The sequence below is a fragment of the Dasypus novemcinctus genome, chromosome 15 (genome assembly GCF_030445035.2).
Source record: "Dasypus novemcinctus isolate mDasNov1 chromosome 15, mDasNov1.1.hap2, whole genome shotgun sequence".
NCBI lineage: Eukaryota > Metazoa > Chordata > Mammalia > Cingulata > Dasypodidae > Dasypus > Dasypus novemcinctus.
The window spans coordinates 16,806,665-16,821,579 of NC_080687.1; the positions used below are offsets into that span (position 1 = coordinate 16,806,665).

General features: G+C 41.3%; 1 protein-coding gene across 11 annotated transcripts in view; it reads left to right on the forward strand.

Moving 5' to 3' along the window:
• The first annotated feature begins 4,921 nt into the window (after positions 1–4,921).
• ZDHHC20 (zinc finger DHHC-type palmitoyltransferase 20) overlaps positions 4,922–14,915 on the forward strand; it is a 65,238-nt gene continuing 55,244 nt past the window's right edge. For 9 of the 11 annotated variants that reach the window (XR_011645797.1, XR_011645799.1, XR_011645794.1 and 6 more), the window contains exon 1: positions 4,922–5,225. Coding sequence is in view for 3 of the 11 variants with exons in the window: in XM_058277061.2 (XP_058133044.1) it covers positions 5,108–5,225 (118 nt within the window). In the remaining 8 variants the exon portion in view is untranslated. Of the gene's footprint in view, positions 5,226–13,838; positions 13,950–14,915 lie in introns of all 11 variants that reach the window. The other 2 variants (XM_071208183.1, XM_071208184.1) reach the window with 2 other exon arrangements.

Here is a 14,915-nt window from a genome sequence, read left to right on the forward strand (position 1 = left end):
AATTGGTGAAATCTGACTAACGTCTGTTGTTTAGCTAAAGGAGTGGTAACAATGTTAATTTCTTGGTTTTGAAAAGAACACCATAGGACTATGTAAGATGTTAACATTGGGTAAAACTGGGTGACGGCTGTACAGGAACTCTTCGGACTATCTTTATAACTCTTTGATTCTAAGACTATTTCAAAATAAAAAGATTAAAAAAGAAAAGAAAAAAAAATCCACCATAAGCTAGAAACCCTTTCTGCTGTTCAAGTGATAGGTAGGGGAATTGTTATTTTTCCATTCAGCAAATTCATAAATTACTTTTACATTCACCCAATTAGCAGCCTGGAGAGGAAAGGTTGGTCAAATATTAAGATTTGGACCTGATTCCTTAGCAGCCAGGCTCCCCCGAGGAAGACAGGAGCTCTGAAGAAGAGGTGGGAAATGACAGAGGGAAAGGGATAGAGGCAGAGTTTGCAAGGACGTTACGATGGGTCCTACGGTGTGTGTGTGTGTGTGAGTGTGTGTGTGTGTGTGAAGGAATTGAAAGGTTCCTGGCGGAGGGGCAGACCACAGCTAGAGGGGAAGAACGGGCTGCGGGAGTGGAGACTGTGGCTCAGGAAGGCAGCAGAGCTGGCCTCTGCGGCCATGTTCGCATCATTAAAATCATTTGAGCGTGTTAGACAGGTTTGTTTCTCTAAAGGATCGTTCTAACCGTGGTACGGAGCCCAACAAAACATAAGTAAGAAACAAGCTTCTTCTGTTCATATTGACTATAATTGCTGATCTAGGTGGTCCTAATTTTGTCATCACGTTTGTGTCTTCTGTTTCCCATCTTTTTATACTGCATTTTCCCCTCTTCTTTCTTATCTTCTGTTGGATTAAAGAAGGTTTTCTCTATTCTCTCACTCTCTTCTCTGATAGTTCAAAAGTTAGAGATTGTTTCTGTTTTTTTTCTTCAGTGACTACATTTGTTTTTAACAAACATACTTAACTATCGAATTTTCTAACAAAATCTTAAAGTATTCATCTAGATAACCAGATGATAAGGTCCTTTAATTCATGGGGAAGAGAGCTGTTGAATAAATGATGGTATTTATTACCAAATGGTACATAGTACTCTTTTGAAAAATGGTTATTATTGACCGGAGCTTTCAATTTACCAATTTACACTTTTTTTTTTATTGTTTGTTTTTTCTTTAGGAGGCACCGGAAACCGAACCCAGGACCTCCCAGGTGGAGGCGGGGGCTCAACTGCTTGAGCCACATCAGCTCCCAATTTTCTCTTTTTAAAACACAAATGAAAGTTATTTAAATTTTTTTACACTAATTGATATTTAAATTTACAAATATTTTATCAATTTCTGTGCTCACCATTATTTCTTGTTTTGGGCATCTCCCTTCTTTCTGATCACTTTTCTACTTGCTCAACTACAGTTTTTAATAGTTCTTTCAAGAAAGTCTGTGGTAGTAAACTTTATTAGGCTTTATATGTATAGAAATGGCTTACTTTGCCCATTTTTTTAAAAGAGGCTTTAGATTACATAAATGTACAAGGTCCTGGGTTCAATGCCCTGTACCTCCTTAAAAAAAAAAAAACAGCGTCTTTGTCAGAGTCATAAAATTAATTTTATTATGAGTGAATTTAAGTTTTGAATATTCATTTTTGTTTGCATTTTTCCTTAGTATTATGTTTCTTCATGGTTTTTGGAATTGTGCTTTCCAGACTAATTTTGAATTTGTGAGTTTGGCTTTTTCCTTCTTCTTCAGTCTATGGTTTCCATAAACCCTAATGGTTTCAAAGCTGCCTCTACTTGCCCTTATTCTTCCTCAGTCCAGAACTAGAACTAGAACTAGTGGTATTCTGAAGTTCCTTCCTGAAGCTAATTGTGGCCAGTCAGGAGGCTAGCTGGCAGCATGGTGCACCTCCAGAAGAGGGGCTACGTTGTGTCCCTCAGGTCTCCTCAGGCCTGCAACTTGCTAAACGCCACAAGGCCAGGCATTAATCAGAGCACATTTTTCCAGTCTCCTTTGTTGAGTCGTGGGAGGTTGGGGTGGACCTTTGACAGTGAGTCTAGCTCTGATTTCACATCCTCATTTCCACTCACCACTGCCATCCTGGTCACTAACACTTATTTCTGGATCAGAGGCCAAATGCCATGATTTCTGCTCTTCTCATCACTTTGCATTTTTGTTGCATTTGGTCCACAGAATGTTTGGTTGAGCCTGAGGTTGTCTCTTTAGTTTTCTATTTTTTAGATTTATGGCTATTGTTCCTTTGTTTTTGAAGCAAAGTGGGTGAATTATAGTTGCTCCGAAGGCCTCAATAGCTTTATCAGCTTCTCCTCTGCCAGTACTCAGGCTTGGGCCACCAGCTCTCTTGCCTGTAGACTGCCACAGCCTCCTAACTTGTCCCTCTGCCTCTAGTCCTTCTTCCCTCCAATCCATTCTTCCCACCACAGTCAGAGACTTTTTGAAAATATTATTTTCCTAACATCACTGTTTTGTGTAATGTCTTTAAATGATTCCTGTCTTAGTTTGTTAAAATCTGCTGGGAACAATATACCAGAAATGGGTTGGCTTTTATAATAGGATTTTATTAGGGTAAAACCCTACAGTTGCGAGGCTGTGAAAATGTCCAATCAAGGCATCATCAGAGATGCAGCCTCCCTAAAGGTGGGCTGCTGATGATCCTGGACTCATGCCATGTGGCAAGGCACAAAGGCGCCTCTGCGGCTCTGCAGTCTCTACCTTCTCCAGGCTCACTTTCTCCCTGAGCTCGATTGTGGGAGATCAGGTACATGGTGAGGTGGAGCTTGGGGAGGGTGGGGCCAGAAGATGCACAGCCGTAGGCAACAAGGCATATGGCTCATCTCTCCCTTCTCCCGGCCTCATCTCTTTCAGCTTCGGGCTGCTCCATCTGTGGCTTCCTCTCTCACAAGTTCTGCTCTGAATTCCCCAGTCCCTCATCTCCATCTCTGCAGCTTTTTCTCTGTGTGTCCGCAGCTTTTTAGTCCTCTATTTATAAAGGACTCCCGTAAGAGGATTGAGACCCATCCTCGTCCTGCAGTCTAATCAAGGACCCTTAACTCAAGTGATCTAATCAAAAGTGATCTAATCTAAAGGGCCCATCTACAATGGGTTCACAGGCACAGGAATGGGTTTGCTTTAAGAACAGGATTTTCTGGAGTCCACAAAAGACTCGAACCAGCACAATTCCCTATTGTCACAATAATTAGCATGGAGGGAAATCACCAGCCCACCATGGAAAAAGAAGTTCAGGATACTGGCTTTCATTGCTTGCAGACCAAAGAACATTAACTGATTAATGCCCATAGTTTTTTAAGATAGAAAAATTCCCCAAAGAATGAAAATGTGTGTCTTCAATGGATTGACCTTAGGACAAGGCAATAGATGAGAAGTATTTTCTAGATCCCACCTAGAGCCAACACCTTCTTCAAACATGTAGCAGTCATTTAGAAATAAAAAACTAATGTGAAATTAGGAAGAACAGCTGCATCACAACAGAAGCCTTTAAATCTCCATTCAATATCTGACTATTGAATATTTCCTACTTGAAAGGCATTGTGGGGGAAAACAGAATGTGTAAGAAAGACATTCTATTTTCAAGGAGCTTCCAAGATAATAGGCAAGGTGACTTATTTACAATTAATACCAAAATTATTTGAATGTTATAAGCAAAATGGCATTACAGACAGAAGAGTTTCTTTCTAACTAATGTGATCAAGAAAGACTATGGAGGACAGGGTATTTGTGCTGAAGTTTAGTAAGCATGATTTAGATATGTAGAGATGATAAGAGAAAATGTTTTCATGTTCTTTCACGTTAGTCAAAATTCCACCTTGAATTCTAACCCTCCTGTCCAGCCTCTGTGGGAAATAAGCTGAATTCCATCTACTATCTGCTTTAATGCCCAGAAACTAATGTCAGCTTGCCACTAACTAAAATGATTTTTAAGGTATAAAATCTGGGAGAACAAAGTATATATAGCCTTTATTACTTCTAGGACTAATGTGTAGTGATTAAATTATTTGCTTTTATTATCTTTGTCTTAAAGGGGCAAGTCTGTTTCACAGAGATTTTAGTGAGCAATAGCTAATTAAAACCTCAATTTAACCAAAAGTGACATGCTAGTCATGCTTTTGGCCTTCTATTATGATGTTTTCACAGCGATACTTCTAGGTTCTATTATGATTACAGGCATTACTTAGCCAGGTTCTCCAGTTGCAAATTCATTCTAGAACCTGAAAACTTCCAGTAATCCCTTGGGTTGCGCGTGGAGGAGGGGTAGAGCGGCATGCGTTTACATGCTCTACTTCCGGCAACTCAACCTTGAATTTGGGTTTCAAATCAAAGTAACAGACTCTACATGACTTCTATCCTAAATTTCGGGCATCCGGCGATTCCATCTTCAAAAAATGAAGAGCTTAAACCTGAAACATGGTCTAAATTATTTCTAAGCACAGGGTTTCTTAACCAGAGAGATGCACCATAGTCCCCGGAGGAGCTTTATAACGATTTGCATTCCCCGCCTGCACGCTGGGGAGAGGCATGGCCTTGTCATATTTGAAAAAGTGCTTCAACCATTCGACCCCGGGAGCGAGAGCTTGTAGCTAGGGAGGTCAGAATGCCCCTTTCTTCCTTTCCCTCGAGGCCCACAAAGCGGCTGAGGAATCATTTTCGGTAACCCACCCTGCCCCCTCGAGCCTTGATCCGCAAGCCATTCACGTCTTCATCACCCAGAAGGGTCCTTCCGGGGCCCCACCGCGGCGAACGCCGGGCAGGCCCCGCCCCCCTCGCGCGCACCTGCGCACTGGGCTCCGCGCCAGCCCGCCACGCGCCGGGGGCGGTGCCGGCCGCAGGCCCCGCCCGCTGGGAGGCGGGCCGCGGGGGGGAGGGGGCGGCGGGGCGCGGGTGGGGGCGGCACCGGGCTGGGCACCGCGAGGGGCGGGGTCTCGGCGCCGCCTCCGCCTTTCGCTCGGGAGCGCGTTTCCTGGGCCGCGGAGGACCCGGCCGAGGCCCCGCCGGACCCGCCCGTGCCGCCCCCGGCGCTCTGGCGCTCCCGGAGGCCGAGGGCGCTGGGCACGGCCGTCGGCGGCCGAACATGGCGCCGTGGACGTTCTGGCGCTGCTGCCAGCGCACGGTGGGCTGGGTGCCGGTGCTCTTCATCGCCTTCGTGGTGGTCTGGTCCTACTACGCGTACGTGGTGGAGCTGTGCGTGTGTGAGTACCGCGCGACGCCGCGGCCCGGGCCGGGGGCGGAGGCCGCGCCGCGGGGAGCCGGGCTGGGCCTGTGCGGGCTACGGCCGCCCCCGAGTGGCGGGGCCTGCGCCCGGCGCCGCGCCGCGGGAACCCGGGGTGGGGGGCGAGCCCTGCCCAGACGCGGCTCCCACGGGTCGCCGAGACCTGAGCTTCCCGGGCGGCCCGAGGGCCCTTCTCGGCCCCCTTTGTTAGGCCCGCGCGGCGCGCGGCGGGGCTGCGCTCCTTCCCGGCGGGAGGTGGCGGCGCCGGGGCGATGCCGCTGCCCGCGGTGGCGGGGGTGGGACGCGGCTAGCCCGGGAGCCCAGCGGTGATCGCTTCCTGGTTTGTGCCGTGGAGCCGTGACGCCCCACGTTCCTCAGGGAAAGGGCTGTTCAGAAGGGTTCTTCTTGGGTCGGGAGCAATCGAGCTTTGTACAGTTTGTTGTTGTTGTTTGCTTGTGTTTGCTTTTGTTTATCCCCGGGTCCGAACAGCGCGGAAGGGTTAGAGCAGGCGGGTGCGGGTGCCAAGTCGGTGTCTTTTCGTGACCTCTCCTCGTGAAGCAGGTTAGCCCTAGGGTACCAGTGAGCACCCGCCTATGATTTTTGGTGGTACTTGCCCCTTTTTAAAGTTCATTTCTTTCGAGTCTGCATCCACTAATTTAAGCACAATGTTGCTTTAAGGCAGAATGGATGAGACGGTACATGGCCTGATTATAATTTTCTTGGTTGCTTACTGTGGAGCTCTATTTATACCGGTAGTTTCTCCTAAAATGCAGCAAAAGAAGGTTCCTAAATATCCCAGGCAAGAAAAATACCTGGCCCCGGTAGGCTTTCACTCATTGAACAAATAAGTTGTTTATGACTGACAGGCCCTCATTATATCCATCCAGCCTCCGTAACTTAATAGTTTAGCAATATATTTTAAAAATCCACCCTACTGGGAGTAATAGTGAAGACAGAATTGGGTTTAAATGGCTCTCAGGAAAGAAGTAAAGATCGATTAGTGTTATTGGTCTCTTGCTTTTTTTTTTTTTTAATACTTAGATTACATAAAAAAAAAAATAAGAGATTCTCATATGCCCCATTCCCCACACCTCCCACTTTTTCCCCACATTAACGGCTTCTTTCATTAATGTGGTACATTCTTTGCAATTGATGAACACATTTTGGAGCATTGCCACTAAATGTGGATTATAGTTTACATTGTCGTTTACTCTCTCCCACTCAATTCTGTACATTATGGTAGGATATATAATGGCTTGTGTCTGTCCTTGCAGTGTCATTCAAGACAATTCCTAAGTCCTGAAAATACCCCCTTATTACACGTTTTCCCTCTCCCTGCCTTCAGCACCTCTAGTGGCCACTGTTTCCACATCAACGATATAATTTCTGCTGCTGCTAGATCACAGTAAGTCTATAGTAGAATACCAGTAAGTCCACTCTAGTCCATATTTTATTCTCCAATCTTGAGATTCTGGGATGATGATGCCCACTCCACCTCTAATTGACAGGGGGCTTCCATCTCACATGGCTGATGGATAGGACTCTCTTGCTTGCAGTTGTTTGTTCTTTTACTTTTAACTTGTTTGTGTGTTTATATTTAACATGTGCTTCTTGCATGTAACATATAATTGCTTTATTGGCTTTCCTATCCATTCTGAAAATCTCTGCCTTTTAATTGCAGTGTTTTAACTGTTTCCAGTTAATGTGATTATTGATACGGTTAGGTTTAACGCTATAATCTTGCTATTTGTATCTGTCCCATCTGTTCTTTGTTCCCTTTTCCTTTTTCTGCCTTTTTTGGGGATTACTTGAGTATTTTTTATGAACTAATTTATCTCCTTTGCTTATTAGCTGTAACTTTTTAAAATTTTAGTGGTCACTGTAGGATTTATAGTTGTATTGGTTTTCTAGGGCTGCCATAACAAAGTAGCACAAACTGGGTGGCTTAAAACAACAGAAATTTTTTCTCTCACAGTTCTGGATGCTAGAGATCTGAAATCAAGTTATCAGCAGGGCCATGCTCCCTTTCAGTTCTGTAGGGAAGAATCTGTCCCATGCGTTCTAGCTTCTGGTGGGTGTAGGCAATCCTTGGTGATCCTTGGCTTGTAGATAGATAACTCCAATCCCTGCCTTCGTCTTCACGTGGCACCTAGCATTTTCCTATCTGTATCTGTCTCTCAGGTTCTCCTCCTTTTCTTGTAAGGATATACCAGTCATATTGGATAAAGGGCCCACTCTACTCTCTTAGGATTTAACTTAATTGATCTTATCTGCAGTGACCCTATTTTTAAATAAGGCCACATACTAAAGTTGCAGGACAAACATGAATTTTGGGGGAGTGGGGGGGGATACATTATAGCCTAGTACAATAAAATACATATTTAACTTACCACAATCTACCATCAAGTGATATACTATTTCTTATATACCTTACAAAAGCATACTTCTATTGTTGTCATACATTTTATGTTATGAACCTAACATTATGTTGCTGTTATTTTGTTCAATTATCTTTTTAAAATTAAAAAAAAAAAAGTTGTAGCTTTGCAGAAAAAGCACATAGAAACTAGAGTTTTCATATATCCAACTCACACACGTGGTTTTCCCTGTTGTTGACATTTCACATTAGTGTGGTACCTTTCTTACAATCAATGAAATAATATTACTATACTTCTACTTTTTTAAAGATTTATTTTTATTTATTTATTTTCCCTTCCCCCTCAGTTGTCTGCTCTCTGTTTCCATTCGCTGTGTGTTCTTCTTTGACCACTTCTATCCTTATCAGCTGTACCAGGAATTTGTGTTTCTTTTTGTTGCATCATCTTGTTGTGTCAGCTCTCCGTGTGTGCGGAGCCATTCTTGGGCAGGCTGCACTTTCTTTCGCGCTGGGCGGCTCTCCTTACGGGGCGCACTCTTTGCTTGTGGGGCCCCCTACGCAGGGGACACCCCTGTGTGGCAGGGCACTCTTGCGCACATCAGCACTGCGTGTGGGCCAGCTCCACACGGGTCAAGGAAGCCCAGGGTTTGAACCGTGGACCTCCCATATGGTAGGCCTATCCATTGGGCCAAGTCCACTTCCGTATACATAATTTTCTGAAGCACTACCAAACTGTTTTTGATAGTGGCTGCACCTTTTACTCCTACCAGCAGTAAAGTAGTGTTCTTATTTCTCCACATTCTCTCCAGCATTTCGTTATTTCCTGTTTTTTAAATTTTAGCCATTCTAGTGAGCATGGAATGGTACCTCGTTGTGGTTTTGATTTGCATTTCCCTAACGGCTAATAATATTGAGCATCTTTTCATGTGCTATTTGGCCATTTGTGTATCTTTTGGAGAAATGTCTAGCTAGTCTTTTGCCAATTTTAATTGGGTTGTTTATCTTTTTGTTATTGAGTTAAAGGATTTCTTTATTCTGGATTTTAAACCCTCATCAGATATATGGTTTCCAAATATCTTCTCTATTATGTAGGTTGTCTTTTTATTTTTATGATGAAGTCCTATGATATAAAAAAGTTTTTAAATTTGTTGAAATCCTATTTATGTATTTTTTCTTTAGTTGTACGTGCTTTTGGTATAAAGTTTAATTAACCATTGCCTATCCCAAGGTCCTAAAGATGCTTTTCTTCTAGAAATATTCTAGTTTTGATCCTTATATTGAGGTTTTTGATCCATTTTGTGTTAACTTTTCTATGCGCTTATGTACCTTTTGTATGTAGGGATCCATCTTCTTTTGCAAGCAGATATGTTTTTCCAAGCACCGTTTGTTGAACAGACTGTTCTTTCCCCCATTGAATTGGTGCTCTTGTTAAAAATCAATTGACTGTAGATATGAAGGTTTATTTCTGAATTCTCAGTATGATTCCATTGGTCCATATGTCTGTCCTTGTGCCAGCAGCATGCTCCTTTGATTATTGTAGCTTCCTAATAACTTTTTAAATTGAGGGTGAGTCCTCCAGCTTTGTTCTTTTTCAAGATGATTTTGGCTTTTGGAGCTCCTTGCCCTTCCACACAAATGTGATGTTTAGTTTTGCCTTTTATGCAAAGAAGGTTTTTGGAATTTTGATTGGGATTGCATTGAATCAGTAAATTGCTTTGGGTAGAACTGACATCGTAACAATGTTTAGTCTTCCAATATATGAGCATGTAATATCCTTCCATTTGTTTAGGTCCTCTTTGATTTCTTTTACCAGTGTTTTATATTTTTGTGTGCAGGTTCTTTACATCTTTGATTAAATCCATTAAATTAAATTCATAGGAAACCCTCTATGAGACTGGCATATAGTATAAGGGACTTCACTTGTATAATGTCTTTTTTTTTTTTTTTTAAGATTTATTTTTATTTATTTCTCTCCCCTTCCCCCTGTTGTCTGTTTCTCAGTGTCCATTTGCTGTGTGTTCTTTTGCATCCACTTCCATTGTCAGGGGGCACCCGGGAAACTACATCTCTTTTTTGTTGCGTTGTCTTGCTGCGTCAGATCTTCATGTGTGTGGCACCACTCCTGGGCAGGCTGCACTTTTTTCGTGCAGGGAGGCTTACCTTGCAGGGCACACTCCTTGCATGTGGGACACCCCTATGTGGGGGTACCCCTGCGTGGCATAGCACTCCTTGCACGCAGCAGCACTGCGCATGGGCCAGCTCCACACGGGTCAGGAGGCCCTGAGTATCGAACCCTGGACCCTCCATATGGTAGACAGACGCTCTATCAGTCGAGCCACATCCGCTTCCCTGATAATGTCTTTTTAAATCTCTGTAAGTGTAAGATTTTTAGCTTTGTTTTATAGATAAAAGCAAAGATTCAGAAGTTAAGTATCTTGTTAAAGGTCTTATAGTTAGTACTTAGAACCAAAATTAAAATCCAGTCTGTGTAACTCTACAAGTGTTGCCCTTTTCTGTATACATTTTATCCAGTAAAATATTTAGTAATATATAAACCCTATTTGAAATCTTTTCATTATATTTGTTTTGATTGTGAGTTGTCGAATCTTGGAGCAATGTGATATTATATAAGACCTCTCCTAATATTTTTATGTAAGTGAAATTTGGTTAAAAGAAACATCAAGAGACTCTTCGAAGGAAGAAGATCACAAAAAGGTCATAAAATGACCTCCTAGAGAGAGGGCTGGTTTACTGACTTTGTAAATATAATTATGTCAGATCTAGCCTGACTTCTGGACTTCATGGACTAATAAAAAATGTAATTTGGAAAGAACATAAACTTTCTGACTTTATATTATATAATAAGGTATTTTATTTCCCAGAAAAGTATCTTTTGTCAACCTGATTTCATAAAAGAATATTCTAACATCAAAGTGTAAAGAACATAATCTCAGTGAAGACTTTTGCTCTTTTAAATTTAATTAATTTAGTTTATGAAAAATCCTCTACCTTTTCTTTATGTTTCATTTCATTGTGGTTTGGTTCAGAGACTTGGATTTGGGAATAATTTCCTTGGCTGACCACGTCATCTTTCCACCTACTATCTCCCTGAATCTACATCAGGGGTTTTAACAAGGGGTCTGTGAACTTGAATTTAAATTCAAAAAACCTTATTCTTGTGGGGACGTGTTGGTGCAGGTATGATATTTATTAAATAATACACGTATCACTTCTATACAATTCCAAGCATTTGTGGTCAACTTTGAATGGGTGTTTTTAAACAAAATGGTACAACTTTATAGGTAGGTAGGTAGAGAGCTAGGTACACCAATACTTGATAAATTCCCACTAAAACCAGGAACAAAGTAAGGTGCTTACCATGTTCATTGCTATGTAGCATTGTATTGATAGACTGAATTAGCACATTCAGTGAGAAAATAATTAGAGGTATAATACATTGGAAAGGAAGTGTGAAAACTATTTCTGGGTACAGATGATGTGATAGTATATGTTGAAAAGCCAAGAGAATCAACAACAGAAAATCTAATTAAAAAGAATTCAGTAAAATGACAAAATATAAAATCAACAAACAAAAACCAATACTTTTTTTATATATGAACAATGACCTGTTTGAAAGTTTGAAAGCATAGTAGAAGGGAAGTTTCTATTTACAATAACATCAAAAAAGATAAGATATCTGAGAATAAACTTAAGAAGTATGCCAAAACTCCTAAGAGGAACACATTCCTTTAAAATGCAAAGTAGACATGAACAGATGGACATTTCATATTTCATGTTCATGGATAGCCTGTATAAATATAAAGATGTCATTTCTCCCCTAAGTTAACATATAAATGAATTCCAATTGATAACGTTTTTTTTTTAAGGCTTTGGACAAGCTGATTGGAAAAGGTCATATGAGTAAATAAGAATGAATGAACAACCAGGAAATCCCTGAAAAAGAAGAGTGATTTTGGCAAACCCACTCGATTTTAAACCACAAAGTCTCTCATTAAAACTGTGTAGTTTGCTTATGTGGAGAAATATTAATCAGCGGAACAGAATAGAATATCAAGAAATAGACAGTAATTATGGAAATTTAGAGTAAGATAAAGGTGACATCTCAAATCAATGAAAAGATGGAACAACTGGAGAAATATTTGTAAGGAATAAAATTGGGTCAGTACCTCACACTGTATACCAGGATAAACTACAAATAGAAAAAAATTTTCCCTTTTTTCTTAACATTTTTAACTTTTTATTTGAAATAATTTCATACTTATGAAAAATGATACAAAGAAATTTCCTTCACCCAGACTTTCCAAATATTATTTTGCCACGTTTTTTCGTCATTCATTTTTTTCTCTCTGAATTGTTGGAGAGTAAGTTGCAGACTTTACCTCTAAATGTCTCAATGTTATTTCCTAAGAAAAAGGAAATTCTGGGAAGCGGACTTGGCCCAATGGATAGGGCGTCTTCTACCACATGGGAAGTCCATGGTTCAAACCCCAGGCCTCCTTGACCCGTGTGGAGCTGGCCCATGCACAGTGCTGATGCGCGCAAGGAGTGCCGTGCCACGCAGGGATGTCCCCCGCATAGGGGAGCCCCACGCACAAGGAGTACACCCCGTAAGGATAGCCGCCCAGCGTGAAAGAAAGCGTAGCCTGCCCAGGAATGGTGCTGCACACATGGAGAGCTGACACAACAAGATGACGCAACAAAAAAAGAGAGACACAGATTTCCCGTGCCGCTGACAACAACAGAAGCGGACAAAAGAAGAACTCGCAGCAAACAGACACATAGAACAGACAACTGGGGGAAAGGGGAGAGAAGTAAATAAATCTTTAAAAAAAAAAAGAAAAAGGAAATTCTCTTGTATAACCAGTTTACAGTTATCAAAATCAGTAAGGTAGCACTAATATAGTGCTTCTCCTTAATCTGTAGAATTTATTCAGACTTTGCCAGTTACTTTACTAATTCCTTTTTCTGCTCCACAGTCCATTCTAGGATCTCATATTGAAGTTAGTTATCATATCTCTTTAGTATACTTTAACCTGGAAGAGTTCCTCATTCTTACCTTTCAAGACTATGACATTTTTCAGGACTCAGACATGTCTATCTGGTAGAATGTCCTTCAGATTGGGTTTGTGTGAGATTTCCTCATTATTAGATTATGCATTTATAACATAACCAAGGAGTGATGCTGAGTCATTATTTGTACCATTTGGGGAGCTATTAGCTTTGGTCCTCACTTAATGAGGGGTCTGCCAGGTTTTTCCATTCTGTGAAGGTACAATTTTTTTTGTAATTAATAAGATGCAAAGAGACATGACTCAAATCCCCCTTCAAGGAAGGACTTGCTACCAGCTGTGTGGAGTGTGGTCAGCAGACAGCTTCCAGCTGTCAGCTCTTTCAAGTCACATCCTTCCTGGGCAGTCTCCATCCCGTGACTGAGTGAGATGGGGCTGGTCCTCCTCACTTGAGAGCTTCTTGTCTGTTGACTAAGGCTTTGATGATCCTGAACTCCAGTTAGACTTCTCCCATTGCCCAATCCTGCTGCTTCTCCTTTTCTTTCTTCTGTTATATTAGTCAGGGCTCTCTAGCAAAACAAAACCTACAGGAGATTGTGTGTGTGTGCATACATGTTAAAAATCTGTTATAGGAATTGGCTCACGTGACCCTGGGGATTGGCAAGTCCAAATTCTGTAGGGCAGGTCACAAATTGGAAACTGTTGAAGGTGACATTGAATTCCCCAGGCAAAGCTGGCCAGCTGAGGTAATGACAGTAATTCTCTCCAGCTGAGTGGATGAGAAGATTTCCTCTCATTGCTAAAGGCTATCTCTTGTTGATTGGAGATGCAGTCAGCCACAGGTGCAGTCACCTGACTAGGGATATAAATCCATCTCCAAATAATTTGACCAAACTGCTGAACAACATAGTGTAACTAAGTTGACACATGAAATTAATATCACACCTGTGTTGATCCCTAGTGTTTTAGTTTCCTTGACTGCTCAGCAAGTGCTGTGCAATGGGTCAACTTAATGAGAACTGATTAGCTCACAATTTTTTGGCTAAGAGACAGTCCAGATCTACTCATCATCAAGGTGATGCTTTCTCACCAAAGACTGTGGTGTTCTGGCACTGGCTGCCAACCATCCTTGGTCTTTAGCTTGTCATATAGCAAGTCATAAGGCAGTCTCTCCCTTCTCTTCCAGGTTCCGTTGATGTTCGGCTTCTGGCTGCTCCCTCTGTGTGACTCTCTCTTTCTGAATTCCATTCTGCTCTTAAAGGACCCCAGTAACAGGATTAAGACCCATCCTGTTGAGGTGGGCCACACCTCAACTAAAGTAACCTCATCAAAAGATCCTACTTACATTGGATTCACACACACAGGAATGGATTAAGTTTAAGAACATGTTTTTCTGGGATACATGTAGCTCCAAATGACCACACACCTAGTTAATCTCTTACTGTGTCAGCATCTGATTCTGGAGAACCCAACTTGAGATAAGTATCTTGTGAAGAAATACTATGAGACTCTGTAAATTATCTGTTTGTTCTTGTATTGTCACTAAATTCCTTTTAGCATCTATTGTGGATTCTTGCCTGAAATAGTTATTTTACTTTGCTGGTTGCCAAATGGTAATTTTTACTTACAATTCTGCTTAAGAGCTTTTCTTCTTCCTCATTTACTTATTTATTCATTTATTAAATCAGCACATACTGATAGATTCTTTTTCTATGGATTATAGTCCATATATTTATTTTCTTGCTCAAACTGTCCCAGATTTGGCCAGCAGGTACCCCTTCAATCTGGTTTCTGTGTCCTTTTGAGAAATCCCCAGCGTTTTTGAGTACTTTCTTATTTTCTGTCCCAACAAGATTTGTTTTGCTTATCTGTTATTTTCAGTGTCTCAGCCCTGGAATTGACTATTTCAGAATAGACCAAATCTCAATGTAAAAAATGAAACTTTTCAAGTGGTTAAAAACAGGTGGATGATTTATAGTCAGAGAGTGAGGAATACTTCTAACTGTAGCCCAGAATCGTCATGCCTGATAAGAAAAAAAAAATGGCTAAATGATGTTTACATTTAATTTATAGGAGAAAAAATAAAGTGGCTTTTAAGTATATGAAAGGATACTTACCCTCCTTTATAAATGCAAAGTAAAATGGCTCTGAAATACCAAAAGTTTGAAAACACTTTGTTTTTTTTTGTTTTTTCCATTTTTTTTTTTTTTAATGTTATATTAAAAAAATATGAGGTCCCTATGTACCCCCCCACCCAAAAACA